The sequence below is a fragment of the Postia placenta genome (genome assembly GCF_002117355.1).
Source record: "Postia placenta MAD-698-R-SB12 unplaced genomic scaffold POSPLAscaffold_8, whole genome shotgun sequence".
Lineage (NCBI taxonomy): Eukaryota > Fungi > Basidiomycota > Agaricomycetes > Polyporales > Adustoporiaceae > Rhodonia > Rhodonia placenta.
In genome coordinates, this window is record NW_020169839.1 from 1,575,840 (window position 1) to 1,597,889 (window position 22,050).

Below are 22,050 nucleotides of genomic sequence, written 5' to 3' on the forward strand. Positions count from 1 at the left end.
GAGCTACACTACTTGTACGTAAAGATAAATGGAGTGAGGGAAAGCTACACTACGTAAAGTTCCTGACGCATGATGTATAGTAAATGTTGACATGGCGCAGCGAATCGATAGCAACGAGACGTAACTACGAACAGTACACGACGCAGATGGTCCAATTTTGCGAGCACAGGACCCGAGCAAAACGAATACTCGCCGCGTTTAGACACCATAGCGCTGGGCCAAGCGTTCCTGAATAGCAGGAGGGAAACCAGCGATTTGCTGTGCCCATCCGGCGGGATCATGCTGCTTGAACCCAGCGAGGATCTGTTGGAACATAGTGTTCAGGTCGTTTGACGGGCGATTCCATCTGACGATTGCGTTGCAGAACCACAGAAGGCTCTGAAGCCACGACGGATCAATATCGCAACCATATTCCGGAAAGTGAAGTCTCAACGTACCTTCATGATACCAGCCGGGTTGACCTGCACAAGGGTGCAGAACCCGCGGAAAGCGGAGTCCTTCTCGTCATTGTCACGAATCTCGTATAGTGCCTGGCACCAAGCCTGCGCGAATTCCGGCAACAGGGGCGCAACCATTGCAGGATGCATCAGCCCGATACGCCCTATTGACACCGCCGCGTTCTCATGCAGGCTCCGTGGTGCCTTCGGGTGGAGTAGAATAGGAATCAGGCGCGAGATGAGCGGCTGGACCCACTGCCGGAATTCAGCATCGTCTGTGACATATCCAGTCATTCATTGTGGTCACCACAGCAAGAATGCCGAACTGACCTCTTCCATACCGAAGAGCAACTTCCCCAACCGACCAGGCTGCGTTATTGCATGCGCTGATAAACTCCACCTTCGGCTCAGGATCGAGCTGCTCGATGAGCTCGTTCATGATCGCCGGCGCGTATGGGCGAAGGAGGTCGAAGCAATTCATCGCGAGGTCGCCTACAAGCGCATACGCTGATTGGCGAACTGGCGCCTGCGGATGCTTCAGGCATATGACCAGCAAGGATAAGATGTTGGGGTGGCTACGATTGATCGAAGCCTGGAGATTCAAGCCTAGACCCTGTGTCAAGCCCGACAGCAGGTCGAGAGCAACAACCAGGAATGAACGGTCAGGCTCGTCCATCTCGGGGTTCTGCTGGTAAGCTTGATATTGCAGAAGTGAACCGTGGACAATATTGGTGCAACGCTCAAAGACTGGGCCTGCATAAGGCACGAATGCAGAGCCCATGGCAATCGTAACGGAAGCGAGACACTAAATTGAAGCCAGTCAAGTCAGCGACTCCAGGAAGCAACATTGAGACAACATGGAACAGACCTCCAGTAAGGGCACGAGGTCCTCATCATCGTCTTTCAGTTTGCTCCAACGCTTGAGGAGTGGCGGCATCAAAATGTCGACGTAGTGAGGGTTCTGCAACGCCGGTCCAACAGCGTCAGCGAGGGTGCCGATTGCATCATACAAGATTAGCATATTCTTGTGTTGGTATTTCTCGAACGCGAAGACCAAGTTGCGCAACACCGGCTCAAGGTACGGCGCCAACTCGAGACCAGCGTCTTCTTCCAGAGTGGCAAAAGCACTACAGCCAGCCTCTTGGACGCGCTTGTTGTTATCCAGTATCATTCGGAGAAGCTACATATCCGGACTGTCAGCTAGGAGTGCCGAGTAATGAAACGATTATGATTCGCTCACCCCTTCAAGCGTGGGAACAAAGAACGAGTTCTTGTGCTCGTCTGAGAAGGGCTGAGTACACCAGCTAGCATATCTTCCAAGCGTCCAGCAGGTGATCGATCGCACGAGAGGCTGCCAAGGTGTTAACCAGTGTCCACAAACGGATCATTAATTAGTCGCACCTTGGGATCGTTCAGCATGTTGACGAGATATGGAATCAGGGTTGGTAAGTGTGGTTCAACCGCATCAATGCAACCTGCTTCGTCCATGAGTGCCAAGCCACAATTTGAGACGCGAAATGTTAACCGACCTTCGGCCATCGCACCCAGAGCGAGAATGCCGCTTTCCCTCTGTAGCCAATCTTCATTCCAAAGCTTCAGTTTCAATGGCTCGAGGAGCACATTCAGAAGGTCAACGCCGAAACGGACGGCAAGGACATCCAATGCCGCTGCGGCACACTTGCGGAGGTTCCACTCCGTGGACATCTCGTCGGCGAAGTCGTCGTCGTCGTCAAACTCATCGTCATCATCCTCAAGTTCTTCGCCATATGCGCCAACGCGAGGCTTCGAGAGTTCGTCCCCATTGGACTCGTGTTCGAAGCCGTGCGCCTTGCCCCCGTAGTGTCGTGGCTTGATATCGGTGTCCTTGTCAGGGACTGCAGCATCTTCGGCATCCCCTTCGAGCCAAAGTAGGTCGTCCTCGCCGTAAACCATACAGTCCAACAGGACGGGCGCGACCTTGCTCAGTAGTGGATGTAGAAATGGAGCGAGATCGGGGTCTTCGGCGAATGTGAGCCAGAATTCACATGCCTCCAATGCGACATTCTCATTTTTGTCCTTCGTAGAGTAAAGCATATACTCGGAGACGTTGGGCAACTCGGGCATCAACTTCTCGGGGCGTGACGCCAGAAGCAAGACGAGCGCCTGACAGACGTGGCGGCGGACGGCGGGATCTTCATCTGATGCACGCTTGAAGAGACACGCAATGAAGGTGTCTAGGTGCGTGAAAAGGGACTGGCATCCGATCGGGATGAAGTACGACAAACATGCGAGGGCATGTGCACGCATTCTTGGGCTTGGGTGCTCGGACAGCACCAGGAATTGCGGGATCATAAAATTGAGTGGCCAAGTACCGTTGATCTCCACGTCCAGCTTGCGTGGATAGTCCTCGCATGCCTTCTCAAGTACGTTGAATGCAGCCTGGGGGGATTAAATGAGACGATGTCACAGACGCCGACTTTACATGAAATGACACGAGGCCACAGACGCCGCGGGTCAACGAGCTGACAGCAGCGTTGAGCTTTCTGCTCGATGGGCTTGATGGCTAGCGTAACACGACGCAGGCCATATCAACGATGTAGATAGCTCGACTGCCGCAGCCACCAGCCACAGTGTGGCGACCTATGCATAAGATGCCGCAGGCCATCTTCGTACTGCGGCAAGATCCAGAAATGCACTCACCTCTTGTTGCTCTTGATTTGTCAAGTCCAACATCGCTACCAACTGCTGTAGACATTCCGGCCAGTTCTTGGGCTCCAGGATGCCCAGAAGGTTGATGATGGCACCAGAAGCCGCATTGCGAACGAGCGGCGCGGGATTTGTGAAGCCTATCAGGACTGCCTTCTTCACATATTCCACCACGTCGGGCGACGCCCGCAGAATCAACCGCGCGTTATTCTTGATCAGGTAGCCCGCCGCAGAGCTGACACGCTCTTCCTCATGGGGAAGAGCGGAAAGGATGTAGCCCAGGTAGGCAAGGTAATCTGGGATGCGTGTAAAGTTGCTCAATTTCTGCAGAGAGGGAGATTAATGAGCGCGATTAACTCTGAGTAATGAGCCAGACACACGAGTGTTGTTTCTCGCTGGGCGGTCTGGCTTTGGATAGCGTCGTTTTCGCGGATAGTCTCGATGACTTCTCGTAAACCTTCTTGCTGGGGTGCCCAGGAAGACATAATGGAGGTATACAGCGCGTTCAAACCGCAGGAGGATAGAGAACGCGTAAAAGTGCGCCAGGTCGCTTTCGACTATGCCCTCTCCATGTTTGTTCGAAACAAACTCCGCGCTGATGTAAGACATTTAATCGAGATATATTATTGACTTAAATTCCCTTATGAGGCACAAACGCTCTGATGGGTTCTGATAAGTAATTCCGATCTCACAAGCCTAGCGCTTAGCTCAACGCTCCGTGTCTTGTGTGCACATTGTAAGTGCGTTGATGATTGGAATAGCTTCCGTTGCCTGTTTCACCGCTAGCGAACAGCGGGTGCTGCTCAACCTCAGCCGGCCATTGAATGGACGAGGAGCACACCGAGGTCAGGGTGGGAAGCTTCCCACTCTGGGAATGCCTGGGAAGTATAAGAAGCAGGTCGCTGCCCTTCGAGGAAGATCAAAAAATCACGGAGAACTTGAATGACACCCCGACATCTTCTAGACCACTAGTGACCTAATTCCCCCTCACATTTTACCCCACCCCATGGCGCTCAGCTGCTCTCGAAAAACCAAATCAATCCATCGTGGACACTTACTTACCGCGCTGCTCTCAACTTCAACTTCTCGAGCTATCTGCAGTTATCCAATTGTACCAGTCGGATATAAGACCCTACCCTTCTATCATGATAAGCTAGCGGTTTAGTCTAAATACAGGGAGAGACTCGTGCGCGAGATCTATGTCCCAGTACGTCCCCGCTACCCTATAGGCCTTCCATGTAGAAGGACAAGGAACCCAGTACATCTCATGGCCCGTCGGCGTTATTGCCCTCGGAAGCAGTCGGGTGAGCGGGCTCCGAAGGAGTTTGCGCGGCGGCCCCAGGTGCTGGTTCGCTCATCGACGGATCCCGGAGGAAGCCACGGATGAAGTTGCGCCAGGGTGCTTTAGAGGGAACGAAATGACCTATGCACAGCAGCAGTGTCATGCGTTCGGGGTATCTATCAGCAAGGCTAATCCGCATGGTCCGAGAAATGGTAATGCACGCACCCCCGTCATGCCACTCGACGCGCTTGTTGCTCGACAACTCTAGCAGAGGCTTCGATCGCTCTTCGACCACAATGACGTCTGTCTTGCCTAGGACGTGCAGGGTGCGCGTAGAATATGACGGTAGGAGTATGGTATCGACCAGCGGGCTGCGCGGGCGGAACCCTGCGACGGAGACACAGAATTGCCTGCGGCAGTGAAATGAATTCATTCCGGGCATGCCGGGCAGCGGGGATTATCAGCACGAGACACACCCGGCGGAATAGGCAGTCACTTACAATGGCAGGTGTGGGGGTTGGCCGTCTATGAGGAACGGAGGATGGACTGCTGGCTTCTCTAGCTGGCGATAGTGGTTCTATTATCTTGAATCGTATATTCTCTGAAACCTACGCACCAATGCCGCAAGGATAGCAGCCATGGCTGCGCCTTGACTGCTCACGACAAAATCGAGATACCACTGAGTTTAATGCGAGTACTAACACTCAAGAAACGCGGGGCTACCACACCTGAACCCAAACACACCCTGAAAGAGGACGTGACAGACTTCTCAACTGTCTGTGCGCACGAGTAACGCATGAGACAGACGCACGTCGTAATGGTCTTTCGCTAGCACATCGCGCAGGACGGCCAGCGACTCTTCCAGCCCGGCGGTCTGGTCGCGATCCGCCTGTGCTTTCCACCAGCCGCGCGGGGCGAGCGCAGGGTCCTGCTCAGCGGCAGCCTCCGGCGCACCGAGGTCTTCGAGAGAGGATGAATTCGACAGGGTGTTCAGGAACGCCATGTCGACAGGCGTCAGTACGTATGGAGCATCGACGAAGACTGGCGGCACGAGGAACGCAGTCAAGTCGCGCAGCAGGTCAGATGAACAGGAGTATACGGCCTTTCAGGATACGGGCACACCGAGATCAACGTCTTTGCCACATGCTTTGCGCAGAGCACCCAGCTAAGGAAAGCCATGAGTTACACTGACCATTGAAGAGGACGTTATGAGTGATCTTACGCGTTTGCTGAAGATCGTCGCGCTTTGGGCATACCTGTGCGCGGGGCTCGGCTACTTCAAAAAACTAAAAGAGATACTATTATCTTGTCATGACTTGCCCGTGCAACATAAGAATCTTGCGAGTGGTCATTCTAGTCGGACAGAGGCGTATAACGATAATAGGTCTTGGAGTATGTCTTCTGGGGTAATTGCGTCCTCAAGGCGCTTTTATTTCTAGCCAGTGAACTCTAATAGTGAGCGAGCTGTTCGCCCCAGGAATGCGAGAGACCGTTGGGGATTCACTGGAAAGGCGAAAACGCGGGACAGGCAACATTGAAATCTGACTCGGACTTGACCATGAATTTGGAATTCGCACGTGACCATGAAGACAGTCGAGTCTACTATCTTGTAAGTTACGGTGTAAGCAGAATGTAAGCCCACGATCCATTCGTTATTCGCAAGTCCACGACACCTGTATCATAGAGATGTCTTTTGAGCCCTTAAGTCAGTGAATGATGACTCGGACGTCCGGCGTGGTGCTGCCTTCACTGGCAGCATTATACCGCCATGATACACGACGAGGGTGGCATCAAACTGCAGAACGAGATGACGCGTCCCTAGCGAGCCGCTACTATTCAATCAAACTAAGAATGTCATTGACATGTATCAATGATCGCAGCGTCTGAGGCCGTGCTGAACCTGGTACGTACTATGCCTCAGAGTCCACTGCCGAGTAGTATTGAGCGTGCCGGGTACGGTCGTCAGTCGCTGCGGTATAGTGCTGCGAGCGCAGCACTAAGTATGAATACAGGCGATCGTCAAGTATGTTGTACTCCAACATTCTCGCTTTGACCTCGACTCAGATATCCCAATTGACGGTTTCTCCCCCACAGAGAACCATCGAACATGTCGTCGCAAGCCTCTCCTCGCACTTCGAACACATCCACTATCCCTGTCTTGATTGTAAGTACTGTCGCATTCATAGCATCTGAGGTGCAGGGACACAAACATTCTGTCCAGGTAGGGGCTGGTCCAACAGGTCTGGCACTCGCCCTCACATTGGCCAAGAACAACGTTCCCTTTCGCATAATCGAGAAATCTCTGAGTTTCCACACGGCTCAGCGTGGAGCGGGCATTCAGGTACGCTCCAGAAGAAATCCTTACACAAAGCTCACGAACTTCACTAGCCACGTACTCTGGATATCTTCAATTATTTGGACGTACTCCCAGATATCCTGGCCAAAGGTCGGGATTTGCCGCTCTCACGCTTTTACAAGCTACCGGGCGGTGTCGTACCTGAGAAGACCTTTCACATGATGCCGCCGGCTGACCCCACGCCGTCCATCCCATACGTACGCTCTATTTGTGTATATGGATCTTATGGCGATTTATTGATCGTGCGTATTCCAGAACAATGCTGTGATGCTGGCACAAAGTAGTACCCAAGCGGTTCTGCGCGCGCATCTAGAGAAACACGGACATTACGTCGAGGTCGGCACCGAGTTCTGCAGTCTAGAACAGCATGACGACAAGGTGACGGCGAACCTTGCGAAGAACATTGCCGGCGAGAAACTCTTGGAGTCAGTGGATTGTCGCTGGCTTGTGGCAACGGATGGCGGCAGAAGTGCGTCTTGCAAGCATTGCTACGAACCTGGGGCTTCAACTGATGCCATGCTTTCCAGGTGCCGTGCGCAAGCAGTTGGGCTTGACTTTTCAGGGTGACTCCATTGGGCAACCCACGGTGATTGGCGAAATTGAAGTCAAAAGTGGCTTGGACCAGATCGTGAGTGGTTCAAAATCCAACCACCACTACGTTGACTAATGTTGTTGATGCAGCACTGGCATAACTGGGCACTGCCAGGTGGGGTGTGAGTTTTCTCCCTTTAGTGAGCGTGATACTCTCATGGACATGTTGTTTACAGACGAGTCGGCTTACGACCCACCGAGAATGATGGCGTGTTTGCTTTTCTTGTCGGCGGTGCAGTCGAACTGGCGCCTCTTGTGTCGGATCGCGCTAGCTTATTACAAGCATTCAAAAAAGGATCCGACAGAGATGATATCGTTTTCGGGGACATCATTAATGTTGCAGAGTGGAGGTCAGTATAATGGACCTTGTCCAAGCTGACTGATTGACTTTGTATCGTTACAGACCCCAAGTCCGAATGGTAGACACATTCCAGAGCAATCGCGTCTTCCTAGCCGGTGGTATGTCAATCACAATCAGCATAGTTGGAATTCTCACTTTGCATTTATCATAGATGCCGCTCATGTGCACACGCCGGCGGGCGGACAGGTACGTATATGCGTACATATCGTGCTTCTCGAACGCATCTGATCAGTAACTTTCAATCTTTAGGGGCTCAACTCCAGCATCCAAGATGCGGTAGGTACACTTACCGTGACATAGCCGCGCCATGTTGCTCATGTACTCTGTTATTCCAGTTCAACCTCGCTTGGAAGCTAGCACTCGTCGAGAAGGGCCTCTCTGATCCGAGCCTGCTGTCAACCTACAGCGAAGAACGTATACCCGTGATTATCGACATGCTAAAAATGACCAGCGAGCTGTTCCGCCACGTTGCTACCGCAAACAAGGACGAAGCAGGCTTGTCACAGGCAATACTGGCGCTACGGACGCGCGAGGACCACGTCAAACAGTTTGGAGTAAATTACCGATGGAGCTCCATCGTTCTTGACGAGCGAAGCCCTGTGGACGAGGGCGAAGACCTTCGCGCGAATGCGTACGGCTCGCAGAAAAGTGATGTGCTAAGGGCAGGAGATCGGGCGCCTGACGCCCCCGACCTGGTCGACGGCGAGGGGAAGACCTATACTCTTCTGCGCGTCTTTGGCCCCACGCATCATACCGTGGTTATCTTCTCCACGAGCGAAGAGGTCCTGGAGTCATACCTTTCGCTGTTGAGAGCTTACCCGAAGGGCATAGTCAGAACTCTGGTTGTGTCCCCACAAGGTTCCTCAGGGCGTTCGAAGGTAGATGGCGTCGATACGATCGTCGTCGACGATGGCGGGCATGCATATGCGATTTATGGAGCCTCGGATAAGGAGGCCATCGCCGTGGCCGTCAGACCTGACGGTGTGGTGGGCGCGATAGTACATGGGGCGGAAGGCTTGAGGAGATACTTCGAGAAGGTTTTCCTCTAGAAATCAGTTGTCTAATCGCGTGTTGTATGCTTTGTGTTGGAAACGAATTAGATTAAAGGTTCAATGTAATCAATTCTGGGGCAGGGCTTGATACCGGATGGGTCGAATAATTGAAGGGTGTGGTTCTAACTCAGAACGAATAGAGTTGACCGTACAAAATATAACGGACTTATGCGATTCGAGGCCAAGAACGTGCATGAGAAAGACATGCACGGCGCCTCCATCTGCTATATAACCTCGCTATGCAATTTTAGGACCTGACGACAGATGTACCGTCACATATATCTCCGATCTTGTTCTTGCCTTTGCATGCGCTCTGTCGACGTGCACAATAGTGCGCGTTAGCTACCATCAATGGCCCCATGGTGTATATTTGCACTCGCTGACTGCTCTATGTCAACATCTACGAGACACTGTAATGATGGACGTCTCTGGGTGATTGGAGGTGCTCTACTCTTCTACACATTCTCCAAATAAGGTAGTTCCGAAATAGTAATAGGAAAAGTGTGCGGAAAATGGGAAATTCATCACGACGAGGACTGCCTCAGTGCGGACACAATCGTCATCGCAATCGAAAGTCGTGAGAACTGGATCCATGTGCGTGCAGAAGATATCATGTTTCGTTGTGGACTGCTAGTCTCAGAGCGGACAGAGCAATCAACGCTATGTTTCTTCGAGGACGGTGACATCGGAAGCATCATCTGGAAACCAATCGGGTGGCTAGCCATTGTACCATGGATGATTGGTGTGGGACCGGCCAACGATGACTTCCATGCTTTCTGTAAGAAAATAGCTTCACACTCCCAGTTCCATCATTGTATTGACGTCGGGCTGAAACAATGAGTGAAGATCGGAGCCGCCTATCATTAAGCGCGTATGTCTCCAATTTCGGTGCGTTTTCTCTACTGCATCTTCAGTCCCCAACCCAGATTCACGCTCTGTTGAACATTATATAACTTATGAGGAGATGTTGACTCCGTGATCTCTGATGTTTACTCTCAGCCTGTCGGGCCAGCCGAGAATATCCGACGGATCGACATGATCATCATTGTACCTACAGCAATGATGCTATGATCTGCTGTGACGCGGTCCCACATAGGTGAGGAACATGCATCAATACAACAAATTTGATCTAACTGCGACACCGCGGAAGCGGTTTATCCTGCAGGTTTCGCACCCGCCTGCGCTGAACGGCGGTGGTATGCAGTGTATATAGTTTCCACCTCTCATAGAGTTCTATCATCCCAAGACACAATGTTTGAGTCTCTCGCCTGGACAGGCCTTCTGGCTTTCGCAGCTGTTTGCGGCGCTGCCACGACTGCATCTCCCTCAGCGATTGCACACAATTACTCGTTAACAACCAGCACTCACCTGCCGTTCCCAACTGCTTCTCTGTCCAATTCTGACACCAAATCGTACCTGACCTCATCGTGGCCTATATATGACAAAACTATAGATGACGCTGAAGATATCTCCTTCGTCACCGATCCTTTCCCTAGCGGTGCTTCCGACTCGAAGTCGCCTGTGCTACGAGTCACCTACGGGAAGGGCAGCTACTCCGAGGGCGGCGGTGGCGCACAGTTCACCGCCCTTTGGAACCCTTCAGGTAACGAGAAGGTACGCTGTTGTGCACACAAGAGGTAAATGTCATGCTAAGCATACAGCGCAGTTCCAATCGATGCTCGTCACCTACGAGGTTGCATTTGATATCGATTTCGATTGGGTCAAGGGCGGAAAACTCCCCGGCATCAGGGGTGGCCCTAAAGAAAACGGATGTTCTGGCGGTAATGCTGCGGATGGCTCCAACTGCTTCACCAGCAGGGTGATGTGGAGAACGGATGGGGCAGGCGAAGGCTAGTTTTTATGGCTGCCTCTGTCTATAACTGAAGCTAATGCAATATACAGTGTACTCGTACTTCCTAACACCTGATAAACTGTGCGACAACAAGAATTTTGAGTGTCATTCGGATGGCTATGGTACCAGCATCGACCGTGGATCCTTCAGCTTTGTCGCTGGACAGTAGGTATCTTTCGCCAGATGCAAGTTCCAAAGTTCACAACTCTTTACGCTCTAGGTGGAACCGGGTCACAATGCTTGTGCGTCTGAACAACCCTCTCGACACTGCCAACGGCCAGGTAGCGCTATAGTGAGTATATCCGTTATGATCTACCTAGAGCCTTCGTCTGACCGAATGTCAGTCACAACAATGTCGAAGCTATCAATCAGGACATCTTGCAATATCGCAATAGCGATGATGTTTATATCAGTGGCTTCTTCTTCTCGTGCGTCTCCATCCCCCTCGAATTCTCTTGTTTGTTTCCTGACGCTTTGCAACAATCATCGCTTAGAACATTCTTTGGAGGTGAGCCTACGACTGTCTGTTCGATCGACTTGCAATGCTGATGAGATGTTCGATTTGCAGGAGGTGATTCATCTTATGCCACGCCGACGGAAGTGCACTCATACTTCCGCAACATCGAAATGTGGGGGAGCACTAAGGCCGCCTAATTGGATGCAACACTGTGCATGCGAGGGATGACTTCTGGCACGATGTCGTGCGGTGTTCTGCATTTTCACCATTCAGCTGTAGGATAGTATGCACATAGGGGCAACGGAGAGACCTATGTCTGCAAAACGATGATCGTGATGCTTAGCATATAACTTGAATCTTATCTTACCGGTCATTTAAGCTTTACTTAGATAATGCTTATCATAATGTTTGACAATTTATTATTCGATGCCCGTCGTACACCTTTGGCATTACCACAACATTGTTTGCTGACTGCGCGAACAGCCTGTGTATCTTGCCGACAGATCCCTGAGTCTTGGAAACCGACTAAGGTATCTGGAACATAAACATTTTGGACAGCAGTCAGCTTGAAAAATCAGACCTTGAGATCTCAGATCTCAGACCTTGTAAGTCCACGAAGGCAGCTTATCAGATCATGTTGCTCTGGTACAATCTTTTTTTTTTGAGGAGCAGACGGTCCGCGGACAACTAACATTGGTTAGCCTCCGGAGGCCCAGCTCCGGTACTATCCTACAAATATATATACCGGTCCGAACAGGCTATCGATTCACAAACGCCTACCACACAGGCATTCGGATCTTTCGATAGCCCAAGGCCTGACTGTGAGTACTGATTTAAGTCTAGCGATGCACAAGGGAAGACTACTTCAGATTTTGGCGAAGTCCCAAAGCTTGTTTTGATGAAAGCGAACGTTGGTAAGGAAAAGTAGAGAGAATGACAGCTTGGTGCTATGTTAACTTCGCCTCTGGCACAGGCACCCGCAGTCCATTACGTGAAGAGGCCACGATCCGGGCACGGATAGCTGTAGCTTCTAACGTCCGGCTGTCCACCGCGCCCTAGGACACGCGTGGTGCAATTCAAAGATGTTGGCTCAAGGCTGTAATCAAGGTGCTTCCAGAAGATGGCCACGAGTTGCACTGCTCGACGCAGCGCAATGCGCTGCACCCTCGCAGGCCTCGGCTCCTGGATATCGCATACATAACAGCCGTGCAGGCAGCAGCCGATCTGCCCAAGCACTCCCCGCCAACCGCGTCGTCTCATGAATATGTCTCTGCGTGTGCCAAATTCACTCAAGAGGGGACGGAAGAAGAAGACTGCGAACGCCGTCCAGGCTGCCACCAATGCTAGCGCAGCACCACCCTCACCACGCACCGACACGCCCGACACCGCCGGCATAACGCTGCTGCCGTATACGAGCAGGGAGCAGATGTTGCGCGCGGCGCTCAACGCGTCCATCGCCGGCGGCAGCTTCGTCGACACCCGCCTCCACGCCTTCTCCCGGCGCTCGGGCGACACGGTCTCACGGCCCCAGCCCATTTATGCGAACAGCATCGCGCTTCGCGGGACATCCGCCAAGTTCGACCTGCGTACGTCCCCGTCTGTGCTACTGCTATGGCTGCCAGGCCTGAGCCTGTGTACACGTGCTGATAACGTGGGCGCACCGCAGTGCTGACGGGCGGCTTTTCCGAGAGCCGCGCGGTCGATATCTTCGACGACAGCCCGGACGTCAGTGCCGAGCAGGCGTCCGTCGCCGAGTACGGCTACGAGTCCGACAGCGACCTTGACGACGACGACGACAACAACGACGATGCTCCGGCGAGCACGGGCGCGTCCAGGCCCGCCGCGCCCACGCAGACGCTCACGCCGCGCGCGTCGCCAACCCAGCGGGGGCGGCCCGTGTCAGGATCCTCGGAAGCGACGTCCGACGACCACGGCGCGGTGCACCACAGGGGCCGCAGCGTGTTCGTCAAGGACGCCGCACACAAGACGTAAGCAGCGTGCGCTCGACGTGACCGCCCCGCGCGCTGACATGCGCGCCGACGCAGCCTGCAGGCCCTCGTCGCGTACCTGTACACCGGCGAGATCGACTTCGCGCCGCTCCGGTCGGCCAACGCGCGTCCAGCCGCCCAACACCCCTCCGCATACGAGTCGCCGCTCTGCTCGCCCAAGTCGATCTACCGGCTCGCTGACAGGGTGTGTGGTCCCTGCTATACCTATACCGCGCGCACGCACCGCATGCTCACGCGCAGCACAGTACGGCCTCGACGACCTGAAGAAGCGTGCGCTCGAGAACCTCGGGGCACAGCTTACCGCGGACAACATCCTGCCCGAGCTCTTCTCGAGGTTCACATCGCGGTGAGCACGTCTGCGCGTCGCCCTCGACCCACGTCCTCATTCTGACCGATGCCTCAGCTACGAAGAGGTGCAGCAGCTCGAAGTGGAGCTCCTCAGCGAGTATCCGCTTGAAGGCGACTTGAAGGCGGGATTGCACGAGTGGGTCGCGAGACTCGCGCGCGGCGAGCTGCAGCACGGCGGTGCGGCTTTGCTAGCGCTTATGGACAAATACGCTGCTGAGAAGTTCAAGAACTCGCCACGCTGTGCGCTCGGCCATACGTCCCATGAGAGACAGGAGACGGCCTGCCGGGAGTGCCACAACCATATCTATGAATGCATCGCTGGTACTGATGGATGAGTCTGCAGCATTTGCTTTATGGATACTATTGAAGTAATGTATCATACCCGTGTACATCACCTGCCGCTTGTGTACTGTTCACTTGATACCCTTTCTACCTGATGTTGTGTTCATGGTGATGAGACCGATTCGACATGATCACAGCGAGTCTCCTGCTATGACCATTCGAATACTTGTTTATCATGAAACCATCTACAGCGCGACGCGTCTGCCCGCAGCCACGTGATCGCGTCATGGTCTGGCAGCGACAAGGGAAGACTCGTCTGCCACCATCAATGCAAGCTCTTGCGAACAAATCACACCATGTGTTTATGAATAACTTAGAGCAAGCGATCTACACAGATACTATGCCAAGAGCACATCCATACGTAGTGACACACAACACAGCCCAATGTAGTGGGATTGGGGAGGGTCAGGGAGGTAACACAGACAACACAAGTAGTGTATGCCACAACAACGAACGAAGCAGCCATAACACGACGAAGCAGCATCAGCAAATAGACTAACAACACGGACAAGTACGTAAAGCAGACAAACGGGCAGGCACAGGACCTCGCCCGCAGGAGTAGTGACAATAACACAAAAGGATATGGTATGAATCAACGAGGGAACGTGAGTAGGGCGCAGCAGAATGCGCGTGGGGTGTCAAACCGTCAAACCGATAGTCAAGGCACGATCACAGCCGTCTAGGGTCCAGAATCCACACATACCACCACGCGGACGCACCCGCTCACCAACCACCCCTCCCCCACGATGACCACTCGCACAACAATGACGCTCGTAACTCATGCGTCTCACCAAAGGGTATATGGACGCGGGGCTGTTTTCGCAACGCGTCCTTAGAGGGTGAGGGCAGCAGCGATCAGCGGGAGCACGCTTAGGCTGCCGACAACAAGATGATGTGCCGCGCTGGTCTTGCCGGTTGTGGTGCTGCTGCTGGACGCGCTGCCGCTGGTACCACTCGGCGAGGTCGCACTAGATGCCGCGCTCGACGACGTCAGGGAGCCTGTGCCATTCAAACGAACCGCGTTACGCTGTGGACGCGACGTGCAGCATGCGCGTAAATGAGTGACAGACTCTAGGCTCCATAATCCTTTACATACCTCGAAACCCTCCAGTGTCTGGGTCGAACTGTCGTTCGCGTTGATCACGCCCACACCACCCTCTCCACACGTGTTGTAGTCGTAGAACCACATCGTAGTGTTCACGTTCTGCGGGAGGATGGGAACTGACAAGATCGTGATGGCAGTGCCATTGCCGGCGTCACGGAATCCAGAGTTGAATCCGTTGATTGTGATGTTAGCTTCATGAGCAGGGATACACGGCTCAGCAAACGTCGCCTGTGTCGCGGTGTGGTTTCCCAGCGTGACTATAGCTCCCATCAGATACGCACAGCTTGATGGACAATAAGAGCGACTCACAGTTGAAGATGACCGTGTCCCCGACCACAGCATGCACCTCCTGCGGCTGGAAGACCAAGCTCGCGTTACTGGTCGTGTTGTGTCCGACGGTAATCACGTAGGTATTGTTCTGAGCGAACACAACAGAGGCAGCAGCCAGCTGTTGAAAATTGCACGGGCGCGATAGCACGCATTGCTGCTTATCAGCGCTGTCCGCAGTTAATAGCAAGACAGAAACTCACAGCAGAAGCGACAAAAGAGAAGGTACGCATCTTGTCGGACGGTGAGCTCGACGAAAAGGGCGGCAAGGAGCACCTGAAGGAGGGGGAGGCTATAAGGAGGGGAACCGAGGTCGAAAGACAAGGGCAAGGAGTCGGACGTCGCACTTGAGGCTTTAGACTTCTGTACACCACGTGTTCCATTGATGTCCCCAAGGTTCTGATCGGCGCCGTCAACGCTCTCCCATTGGTTGAATGCGCTCACGTGCTCGGCTCCCACCGTGAGGCGGCCTCTGACTGGCTCGATGGCCATATTTAGTTCGCTTCTGAGCTATTTATGACGTCGGTCAACGCACGCCGCCGCGGGGCCTCGACGAGTCTGAGGTCTGTCTCAACGCCATAGAGCTGCCGCATTAATTATTACACAACTAATCAGGCCTACACGTGGAACGCATGCTGCAAACGGCACGCAACGGTGGGGCGGGAGAGAAAAAATAGAAGTGGTGCGCCGCACAAGCGCACCTGTCGATGACGCTCGGAAGGTCGGGTGCGGGGTTAAGCAGAGGAACGACATCCGATATGGGGGCGGCAGGCCCACGAAAAGCACCGTTCCCTGCGCCAAGGCAAGCTGATATCTAGCCAGCTACCGACAAGCACCCGCTGACAGACTACAATGAGAGCAACTGAAGCAGAGTATAGCCGGAGAGTTGTCCCCAGGTCCATCGAATTGCCGCTGTCAACGCTAAGGAGCCACGTCACATTCGCTGGCATACGTAGTTCACGATAACCCTGGATCGCATACGCTGGTGGGTTCCGAGCAATAGCGGGATAGCGCTCTAAGGAGGGCTGTTTGAGAAACACAGCTGCGTATCAGGGAACTTGGAAGACGGCGATGGTATGCAATGGCACGAGACTGAAGATGAATGAGGACGCTGACAACCCGATAGGGAAGCCCGTCGCCTCGAGGACGACTGTCAGGTTACGGGAGCAGGGAGCGACTTAGCGTGCGTGTACCGTAACCGAAGGCATCTACAGGTGCATGCTGGCGTTGTGCAAGCCCGTCGTAGCTGTCACTGATACAAGTGTTCCCTTCTGTCCGGCTAGTACTCGATGTGATTGGACATGCCAAGCAACGAATCACCCACCAACGCAGTTGGGGTCGCCCAGAATGTATGCAAAGCGGCGAATCTGATTCGCTGCACGGCGCGGTAGCAGCAATCCGCCAGGCTGTGAGGTAAGCACAAAGGGTTTGCGTGTACGTTGGCTGGCGCTGGAAACTACGAGGTAAAGGACAAGGCGAAATAGCGTCGGGGTCGTCTTGTGCGTATCGGACATCATCGCGATGAAACACGGAGCGTTGGCCTTCATATACTGGGATCATGAGTGATACGCGTGCGATGGATATCAGCCCGAGATCGGTACCGGTTGCACGAGCTCACAAAAACGCACGCGTGCTCTCGTTCTGGAGCACCGGTGTCCATAATCTGCCGTCTGGACAAGGGCATGTCGGTACTAATGATAAGGCTGTGAAGTATTGCAACGCCAAATCAGATCGTGCGGATTACACTTATGTCCAAGCATCCATGAATTTGCTGGATTACGAGTCTGCGCTTTGTTGTAAGTGCAGAGCCAACTCCCTTCCGTAGTGACGCATATACTTCGTCTTGAACCGGGGAGGGTATTGGATGATCACGGTACGATATGAACCCCCCGATTAGGCTCCCTCTGCAGTGAGAGTTGCCTAAACGGGTCAACGAGGAGGCGAGTGTGAGTGCTACTCTCTACTCAAGCGGGAGGGCCAAGCAGTGCGCGAGCAGGTCCAGTGACAGGGTCTGCAAAGCACGATACTTAGCACGCTGATACATAATCTATGTTTCGAGAAGACGATCACCTTACCGACCGTTCACACCGACCGGCATGTTCGCGGAGAGAGGGATCGTTCTGGGTTCGTTGATGCGGTGGCATCCCTGTTGCGAACCAGGTTTAAGCCAGCCAAGCTCCTTAGGAACTGATCTGCGACGCGGTGGGCCGCCGAGAACATGAGAGCTGCCGAGAGCCACGGCGCCGTGCTGCATGTGGCGCAGACAAACTCGCGTCCAAAAAAGGCAGGTCAGTTGGATCACTCTTCCCTCCCTCAGCGCCCGGCCGAAAAGGAGATCGTTGTAATTCGTTGCCTGCCGAGGCTGTCTCCCCGTGTCCCCCGCGATCGAAGGGCAGAAGAGCTGCCGTCACTGATGCGAGGTCACAAGCAAGTTACTGTATGGAGTCTGTTGCGGACATCCCCGGGTAGATTCTAGTGCAGACATGGAGTGCGAAGTCCCGCCACGTTCCAACCATGTATGTCAGGTTGTTTGAGGCGGATGTCGAGCAGTCAATGCGACACTAAATATAAAGATCGCCTTGTCGACTTGACGCCCCCCAGAGCAAGCCTGGAATTCCGGCTCCTTCGCTGTTCAACCCCCTCCATTCTCTGAGACTGTCATCCCCGGGCATCCGTGCCTGTCACATTCGATCTCTGTCTTAGAATAGCGAAGATGCTCCCGACGTTCATTCTCACTCGCACATTTGCCATTTCGGCGTTGCTTTTCGGAGGTGCGTCTTCCGCCGACGAGGTTCCATGTCTGGTCACTGACTTTTCCAAGTGTAGCATTCAATATCGTATACGCAGCTCCACTGCCGTCAGTCATCGACACCGTGATGCTGTATAGGGACTGCAGACAGCCGGGCTGCATGGATGCCGTGTCCCCCTCCGCGTCTACGGCGGGGTCTGCTCCGGCAGGGGATGTCATTGATTTGAGATCACCCGCGGTTTCTGACGGCTACACCCAGTTCGATGAAATCGTGCGTAGTCTTGCAGAAACCACATACTGAAGTGCTCACTTTTCCCTCTCCTCAGGTTGCTGAGCCTCGTGAGCAGAGCGCTGGCAGCGTCACCGTTCCCGTTCTCTTCGCACCTGTCCCAGAGCCCGAACTGGTGCGTCTTGCGTTCCTGCGATCCGATTGACATTCTGACAACACCTGCAGGCTTCCCAAGAAGTCTTGTCTACCGGGGCATTGGGTGCAGTTGCTTCCTCTGTCGCGCCGGATCAGCCCACCGAAGCGACAAGTGCCGTGGGCAGTTCACAAGCAGGCGCGCTTGAGGTCGCCGGAAATCCGCAGCATTACAAACGGGCGCCGAGCGAAGATTCCACAGACTCGGTTAGTGTCTTTTTAGCTGCCTTGTCTGAGTATAGGCTCACCTTGTCCTTGTACAGTGCCGTCAGGACGGCTGTATGTGATTGACCAGGAAGAGCATACCCGCTGCTTGTTACCGCGGTTCCGTCGATACTTCTTCGAATTATCCTGCACCGGTGGCCTAAACGGTCGTCCTCCTTCTTGCCTCGCCCTCCATGGTCGGACACTCTGCCTTCTGTTTCGTCTGTAGCACACATGGTTGGCGATGGATATGTACACTTCACTTGCACAGCACACTGTCTTATCCAGCGACAAAACCGGCCCGGTCTCCGGCGTCCACCGTGGCCTTGTCTCCCGCTGCTAAGCTGACTATCGTTTAGTCATTCGCTCGTTGTTTAGATTATTGGTTACCGTCAACTCGATTAGTCTGTTGTATGTTTAACCTTCCGCTCTGCCTTTGCTATGTCGTGCTGTGTACGCATTGTTGTTGTTTTAATTCAGCCGTGCTTATTCCGGCTCTTGAGATGAACATTTGTGCAGAAGGTTCAAAGCCACTTGTAAAATCTCACGAAGATGGATTCGACGGTGCCTGGACACTCTGCTCCTTCGTGATACCCTCCACAGCATATTGATGCTTTTCGCGTTTGGCCCTGCGGCGATCATACGTTGCGTGTTCCCCATAGCGCTTGCAAATGCCTGCTGACGATCGCCGAAGACTCAAACATGGTCTAGAACGTCTACTTCGCCTTGTCAAGTTGATGCAGGCGCCGACAATCGTGCTGTTAATCTACGTCGAGCATGACTTTGCTTACAAGATGATAAACATACCGTCGCTTTATTGGCGCATGCTCACCCACAGTATAAATCTGAGGGCCCGATCTCGTCTGTGGTGAGTAGTCGGCCGCAATGAGGCGGCTTCCTAAGAAGTATCCAAGGACGTTGCAAGGAGACCAGTTTCAAGGAGCTCTAGTCATACCGAGCTATTCTTAAACCTGATGGACAAGGAGAACTGGTGTGAAACCCGCGTCGTGTTCGGTGGTGCTACCCTCGGAGTGTATAGGAACGATGCAATGGGACGCCGCACAACCCGTTACCATAATCAAAGAAGGGCAAAAAGTAGATTTTTGTACCTGAAGATCGAGTCCGTTGAGAAACACCCTGGTCAGACTGCGGATGAAAGTCCAATACCTTGATTTTCAGCGCGGGAAAAGTCGCCGTCACCGCACTGATAGCACTCACGCACTTCCCAATCACAGGCGGCAGAAGGCTAGGGCTTGGGGTACACACCAAAATGCGTGACAGGTCGCGTGCGCTCTGCTGTACAACACTGGAAGTAAACATAGTGCTATAAGCGCAGTATCCCGTATCTTGCGAGCACGGGACTCGAGCTCCGAGGGCGGCCGAACACCTATTACGCTGGGGGTTAGTCACAGCGAAATCTTTCGACGCCTAGAGTTGGACCGAGGTTTCTGGATTATAACTTAGATGCGGCTATAACCGAATAGAGCGTCGACTGCCTGACAGTAACAGAGCTTCCCGCTCTTACGCAAAGACGATAAGTACGTACAATTTTGAGGCGAAGGGTTTGGCTACAAACGACCGTCCATTTTTGGCAACTAGTAATGCGTGGCCTAAAAAGGAAGGTGTTGTAGTGCCACTTGTACCGGCGCCCCCTCGTGCACACACGTACTCACGTTGCAATGTGCATTCACAAGCGGCCTTCCTTTCTGGGACGTCAACCCCAGTCTCTCGTCCCTCGTCCCATTGGTAATGGTATTCAAGTCTGTGCCTTGTCGTCTTTTGGTCGATCGGGCCACCGTCTGTGGCTTCGTGATGGCGATTATAAGTAATCGTTGTACAAGGACGATGGTCCCGCCAGCGATACCTACACTTGGACCTGCCACTTGCATCTGCGCCTACAGCTCGCTTCACTTGAACGCTCGTCATCGACAATGGTTGCTACATTCATTCTGACCCGAGCGTTCGCGATCGCTGGTGTGATCGTCGGTGGTACGTGATCCCGCATTGTCCACATTACGTCGGCTAATTGTGGCTGATGCCCCGCAGCCTTACCGCTGGTATACACCGCACCAGTAGGCTCACCAGCGTTGGAGGAGAGAAATTGCCGCATACTCGGATGTTTCTTCGCTGAACCGGTGAGTCATTGCTGGCGGAAAATATGGAAAGGATTGTTGTGCTTACATGTGAGATATAGCCAGCGGCAGCATCCAGTGCTTCTGTAGTCAGCGCCACTGCCGCCCCAGTCATACCGACGGCATCAGCTGAACCATCGATTGCGAGCGAAATCGCCGACGTACTCGATCTTCTTTCCGAGATCGTGAGTGCATCGGAGACCCAGCCATCAGACGAGGTATGTCGTATGGTCTGCCCTTGCCTGTTCATGCTAATAGTCCGCCTTTGTGAACAGAACGACAACGTCGCGATACCTGACGAGATCATCGATCTTGACCGCCCAGAAATAGACGTGCGTATCGGCAATTAGTTTCTGTCACAGAGATACTCAGTCATCGTGATGTCCTTAGCCTGTGGAAGAGCTGGAAGAACTCCCAGAAGAGAGTGACGAAGTGTGAATTGACATCAGTCTTCAATTCCACTATCAGCCCACGGGCTCGTTCTTTCAAAAGTCAGCTTCCTGCACTTAGGGTGCCCTAGCGCCACACTCCCTTCCTTACCTACTGTAAACAATGCTCCTACTCCCCCTTATTTCCTTGCCGTCGTCGCTGTAGACCCTACTTTGCTTTCCGTCGTGTTGCCCCTCCTGGTGCGCTCGCCCTTCTAAAGGTCAAAACTTCCCGATTTTTTTGGCGCACCGGTGCGCCATATGAACGGGGCCTCGTTAGACCTCTTACCTTCGTTTCGAGCAGCACTGGGACTCTCGCTATCCGCTTCGCTTGCTAGATCGTCTGTATGCCTAGTGCTGTTGTACTATATCTGTCAAACCTCGCCGTGCGTCTGGATTTCGATGCGTGTATCTTTAGCTCAAAGTATTGTTCAAATATAACCGTGTTAATCCCGGTGCGAGCATGGCGTCTGTCGATTGTGTGATAGGCATGTGGCGTCAACTTCGTTATGGTTCGTAAGTTGTCGACGTCGACTTTACCAGGCGCAAGCATGCATTTGCACGGTTTAAGCATCCGAACACACTGGGAAGTAATGAATGCCGAGAGAGAGGACATAGCCTAAGAGTATATGTATCGAAAGCAGAAGGTCCAAGGCGCGAAGCTCAACAGAGTTCAACGTAATGAGCGAGCAAGCAGCCGAGGATGTCCATTTCGCTCTGTACGTTCCTCAGACTAACATCGACTGCGGCTGAATTATCCGACTAGGCGTCAGTCACTAATGAGTTTGCTCAGTGGTTATGGGTCGCCTCACCTCCGTCTCTACGAATCATACAACTCAAGACATCTCCGCTGCACAAAAGGATATCTGCGTCAATACAAAAAGATATTTACACTCGAGGAAACAACTCACT

At 53.3% G+C, this 22,050-nt stretch overlaps 8 protein-coding genes across 8 annotated transcripts; 5 read left to right on the forward strand and 3 right to left on the reverse strand.

Annotated features, from left to right (window-relative positions):
• Positions 1–198: 198 nt before the first annotated feature.
• On the reverse strand, positions 199–3,607 carry POSPLADRAFT_1047028 (hypothetical protein; the record flags this gene model as incomplete). Its single annotated transcript, XM_024479185.1, has 9 exons — positions 199–378; positions 438–712; positions 768–1,242; positions 1,306–1,617; positions 1,678–1,788; positions 1,839–1,912; positions 1,967–2,855; positions 3,117–3,446; positions 3,503–3,607. The coding sequence occupies 9 exons, from the start codon at positions 3,605–3,607 to the stop codon at positions 199–201; spliced, it is 2,751 nt and encodes a 916-aa protein (XP_024338548.1).
• A 624-nt stretch (positions 3,608–4,231) lies between these two features.
• Positions 4,232–5,902, reverse strand: POSPLADRAFT_1040168 (hypothetical protein). The gene is made up of 9 exons (XM_024477688.1): positions 5,725–5,902; positions 5,627–5,660; positions 5,527–5,569; positions 5,216–5,445; positions 5,133–5,149; positions 5,021–5,057; positions 4,905–4,966; positions 4,630–4,814; positions 4,232–4,545 (listed from the first exon to the last, which is right to left on the reverse strand). The coding sequence occupies exons 1-9, from the start codon at positions 5,754–5,756 to the stop codon at positions 4,388–4,390; spliced, it is 798 nt and encodes a 265-aa protein (XP_024338549.1). The 5' UTR covers positions 5,757–5,902; the 3' UTR covers positions 4,232–4,387.
• Positions 5,903–7,271: 1,369 nt separating this feature from the next.
• POSPLADRAFT_1040170 (hypothetical protein) lies at positions 7,272–8,778 on the forward strand (the record flags this gene model as incomplete). Its single annotated transcript, XM_024477689.1, has 4 exons — positions 7,272–7,388; positions 7,830–7,898; positions 7,962–7,988; positions 8,048–8,778. 4 exons carry the CDS (start codon positions 7,272–7,274, stop codon positions 8,759–8,761), a joined length of 927 nt encoding a protein of 308 aa, XP_024338550.1. The 3' UTR covers positions 8,762–8,778.
• Positions 8,779–10,013: 1,235 nt separating this feature from the next.
• Positions 10,014–11,491, forward strand: POSPLADRAFT_1066287 (polysaccharide lyase family 14 protein; the record flags this gene model as incomplete). The annotated part of the gene is made up of 7 exons (XM_024482057.1): positions 10,014–10,378; positions 10,431–10,614; positions 10,667–10,781; positions 10,837–10,908; positions 10,961–11,044; positions 11,111–11,118; positions 11,179–11,491. Coding segments are annotated over 7 exons (920 nt in total), but the record flags the coding sequence as incomplete, so codon positions are not given.
• Positions 11,492–12,218: 727 nt separating this feature from the next.
• POSPLADRAFT_1070345 (hypothetical protein) lies at positions 12,219–13,867 on the forward strand. The gene is made up of 5 exons (XM_024482391.1): positions 12,219–12,659; positions 12,740–13,061; positions 13,119–13,266; positions 13,328–13,428; positions 13,486–13,867. Exons 1-5 carry the CDS (start codon positions 12,332–12,334, stop codon positions 13,763–13,765), a joined length of 1,179 nt encoding a protein of 392 aa, XP_024338552.1. The 5' UTR covers positions 12,219–12,331; the 3' UTR covers positions 13,766–13,867.
• Positions 13,868–14,604: 737 nt separating this feature from the next.
• Positions 14,605–15,437, reverse strand: POSPLADRAFT_1047032 (hypothetical protein; the record flags this gene model as incomplete). The annotated part of the gene is made up of 4 exons (XM_024479186.1): positions 14,605–14,799; positions 14,869–15,134; positions 15,187–15,325; positions 15,408–15,437. The coding sequence occupies 4 exons, from the start codon at positions 15,435–15,437 to the stop codon at positions 14,605–14,607; spliced, it is 630 nt and encodes a 209-aa protein (XP_024338553.1).
• A 2,441-nt stretch (positions 15,438–17,878) lies between these two features.
• On the forward strand, positions 17,879–18,843 carry POSPLADRAFT_1040176 (hypothetical protein). The gene is made up of 5 exons (XM_024477690.1): positions 17,879–17,975; positions 18,031–18,224; positions 18,280–18,357; positions 18,408–18,581; positions 18,638–18,843. The coding sequence occupies exons 2-5, from the start codon at positions 18,114–18,116 to the stop codon at positions 18,659–18,661; spliced, it is 387 nt and encodes a 128-aa protein (XP_024338554.1). The 5' UTR covers positions 17,879–17,975; positions 18,031–18,113; the 3' UTR covers positions 18,662–18,843.
• Positions 18,844–20,443: 1,600 nt separating this feature from the next.
• Positions 20,444–21,596, forward strand: POSPLADRAFT_1040178 (hypothetical protein). The gene is made up of 5 exons (XM_024477691.1): positions 20,444–20,567; positions 20,625–20,713; positions 20,773–20,928; positions 20,986–21,042; positions 21,101–21,596. Exons 1-5 carry the CDS (start codon positions 20,510–20,512, stop codon positions 21,146–21,148), a joined length of 408 nt encoding a protein of 135 aa, XP_024338555.1. The 5' UTR covers positions 20,444–20,509; the 3' UTR covers positions 21,149–21,596.
• The last annotated feature ends 454 nt before the right edge of the window (positions 21,597–22,050 follow it).

Coding starts and splice junctions, on each gene's coding strand:
- POSPLADRAFT_1040168 (XM_024477688.1), bottom strand. CDS start 5,756: ATGACCACTCGCAAGATTCTTATGTTGCACGG. Junction 5,661..5,724: donor AAGATTCTTATGTTGCACGG/GCAAGTCATGAC, acceptor CCCCGCGCACAG/GTATGCCCAAAGCGCGACGA. Junction 4,967..5,020: donor CTGCTATCCTTGCGGCATTG/GTGCGTAGGTTT, acceptor CACTATCGCCAG/CTAGAGAAGCCAGCAGTCCA.
- POSPLADRAFT_1070345 (XM_024482391.1), top strand. CDS start 12,332: ATGAATATGTCTCTGCGTGTGCCAAATTCACTCAAGAGGGGACGGAAG. Junction 13,062..13,118: donor AAGGACGCCGCACACAAGAC/GTAAGCAGCGTG, acceptor GCGCCGACGCAG/CCTGCAGGCCCTCGTCGCGT. Junction 13,267..13,327: donor TCTACCGGCTCGCTGACAGG/GTGTGTGGTCCC, acceptor CGCGCAGCACAG/TACGGCCTCGACGACCTGAA.
- POSPLADRAFT_1040176 (XM_024477690.1), top strand. CDS start 18,114: ATGGATGCCGTGTCCCCCTCCGCGTCTACGGCGGGGTCTGCTCCGGCA. Junction 18,225..18,279: donor ACACCCAGTTCGATGAAATC/GTGCGTAGTCTT, acceptor CCCTCTCCTCAG/GTTGCTGAGCCTCGTGAGCA. Junction 18,358..18,407: donor CTGTCCCAGAGCCCGAACTG/GTGCGTCTTGCG, acceptor CAACACCTGCAG/GCTTCCCAAGAAGTCTTGTC.
- POSPLADRAFT_1040178 (XM_024477691.1), top strand. CDS start 20,510: ATGGTTGCTACATTCATTCTGACCCGAGCGTTCGCGATCGCTGGTGTG. Junction 20,568..20,624: donor CGCTGGTGTGATCGTCGGTG/GTACGTGATCCC, acceptor GATGCCCCGCAG/CCTTACCGCTGGTATACACC. Junction 21,043..21,100: donor TTGACCGCCCAGAAATAGAC/GTGCGTATCGGC, acceptor TGATGTCCTTAG/CCTGTGGAAGAGCTGGAAGA.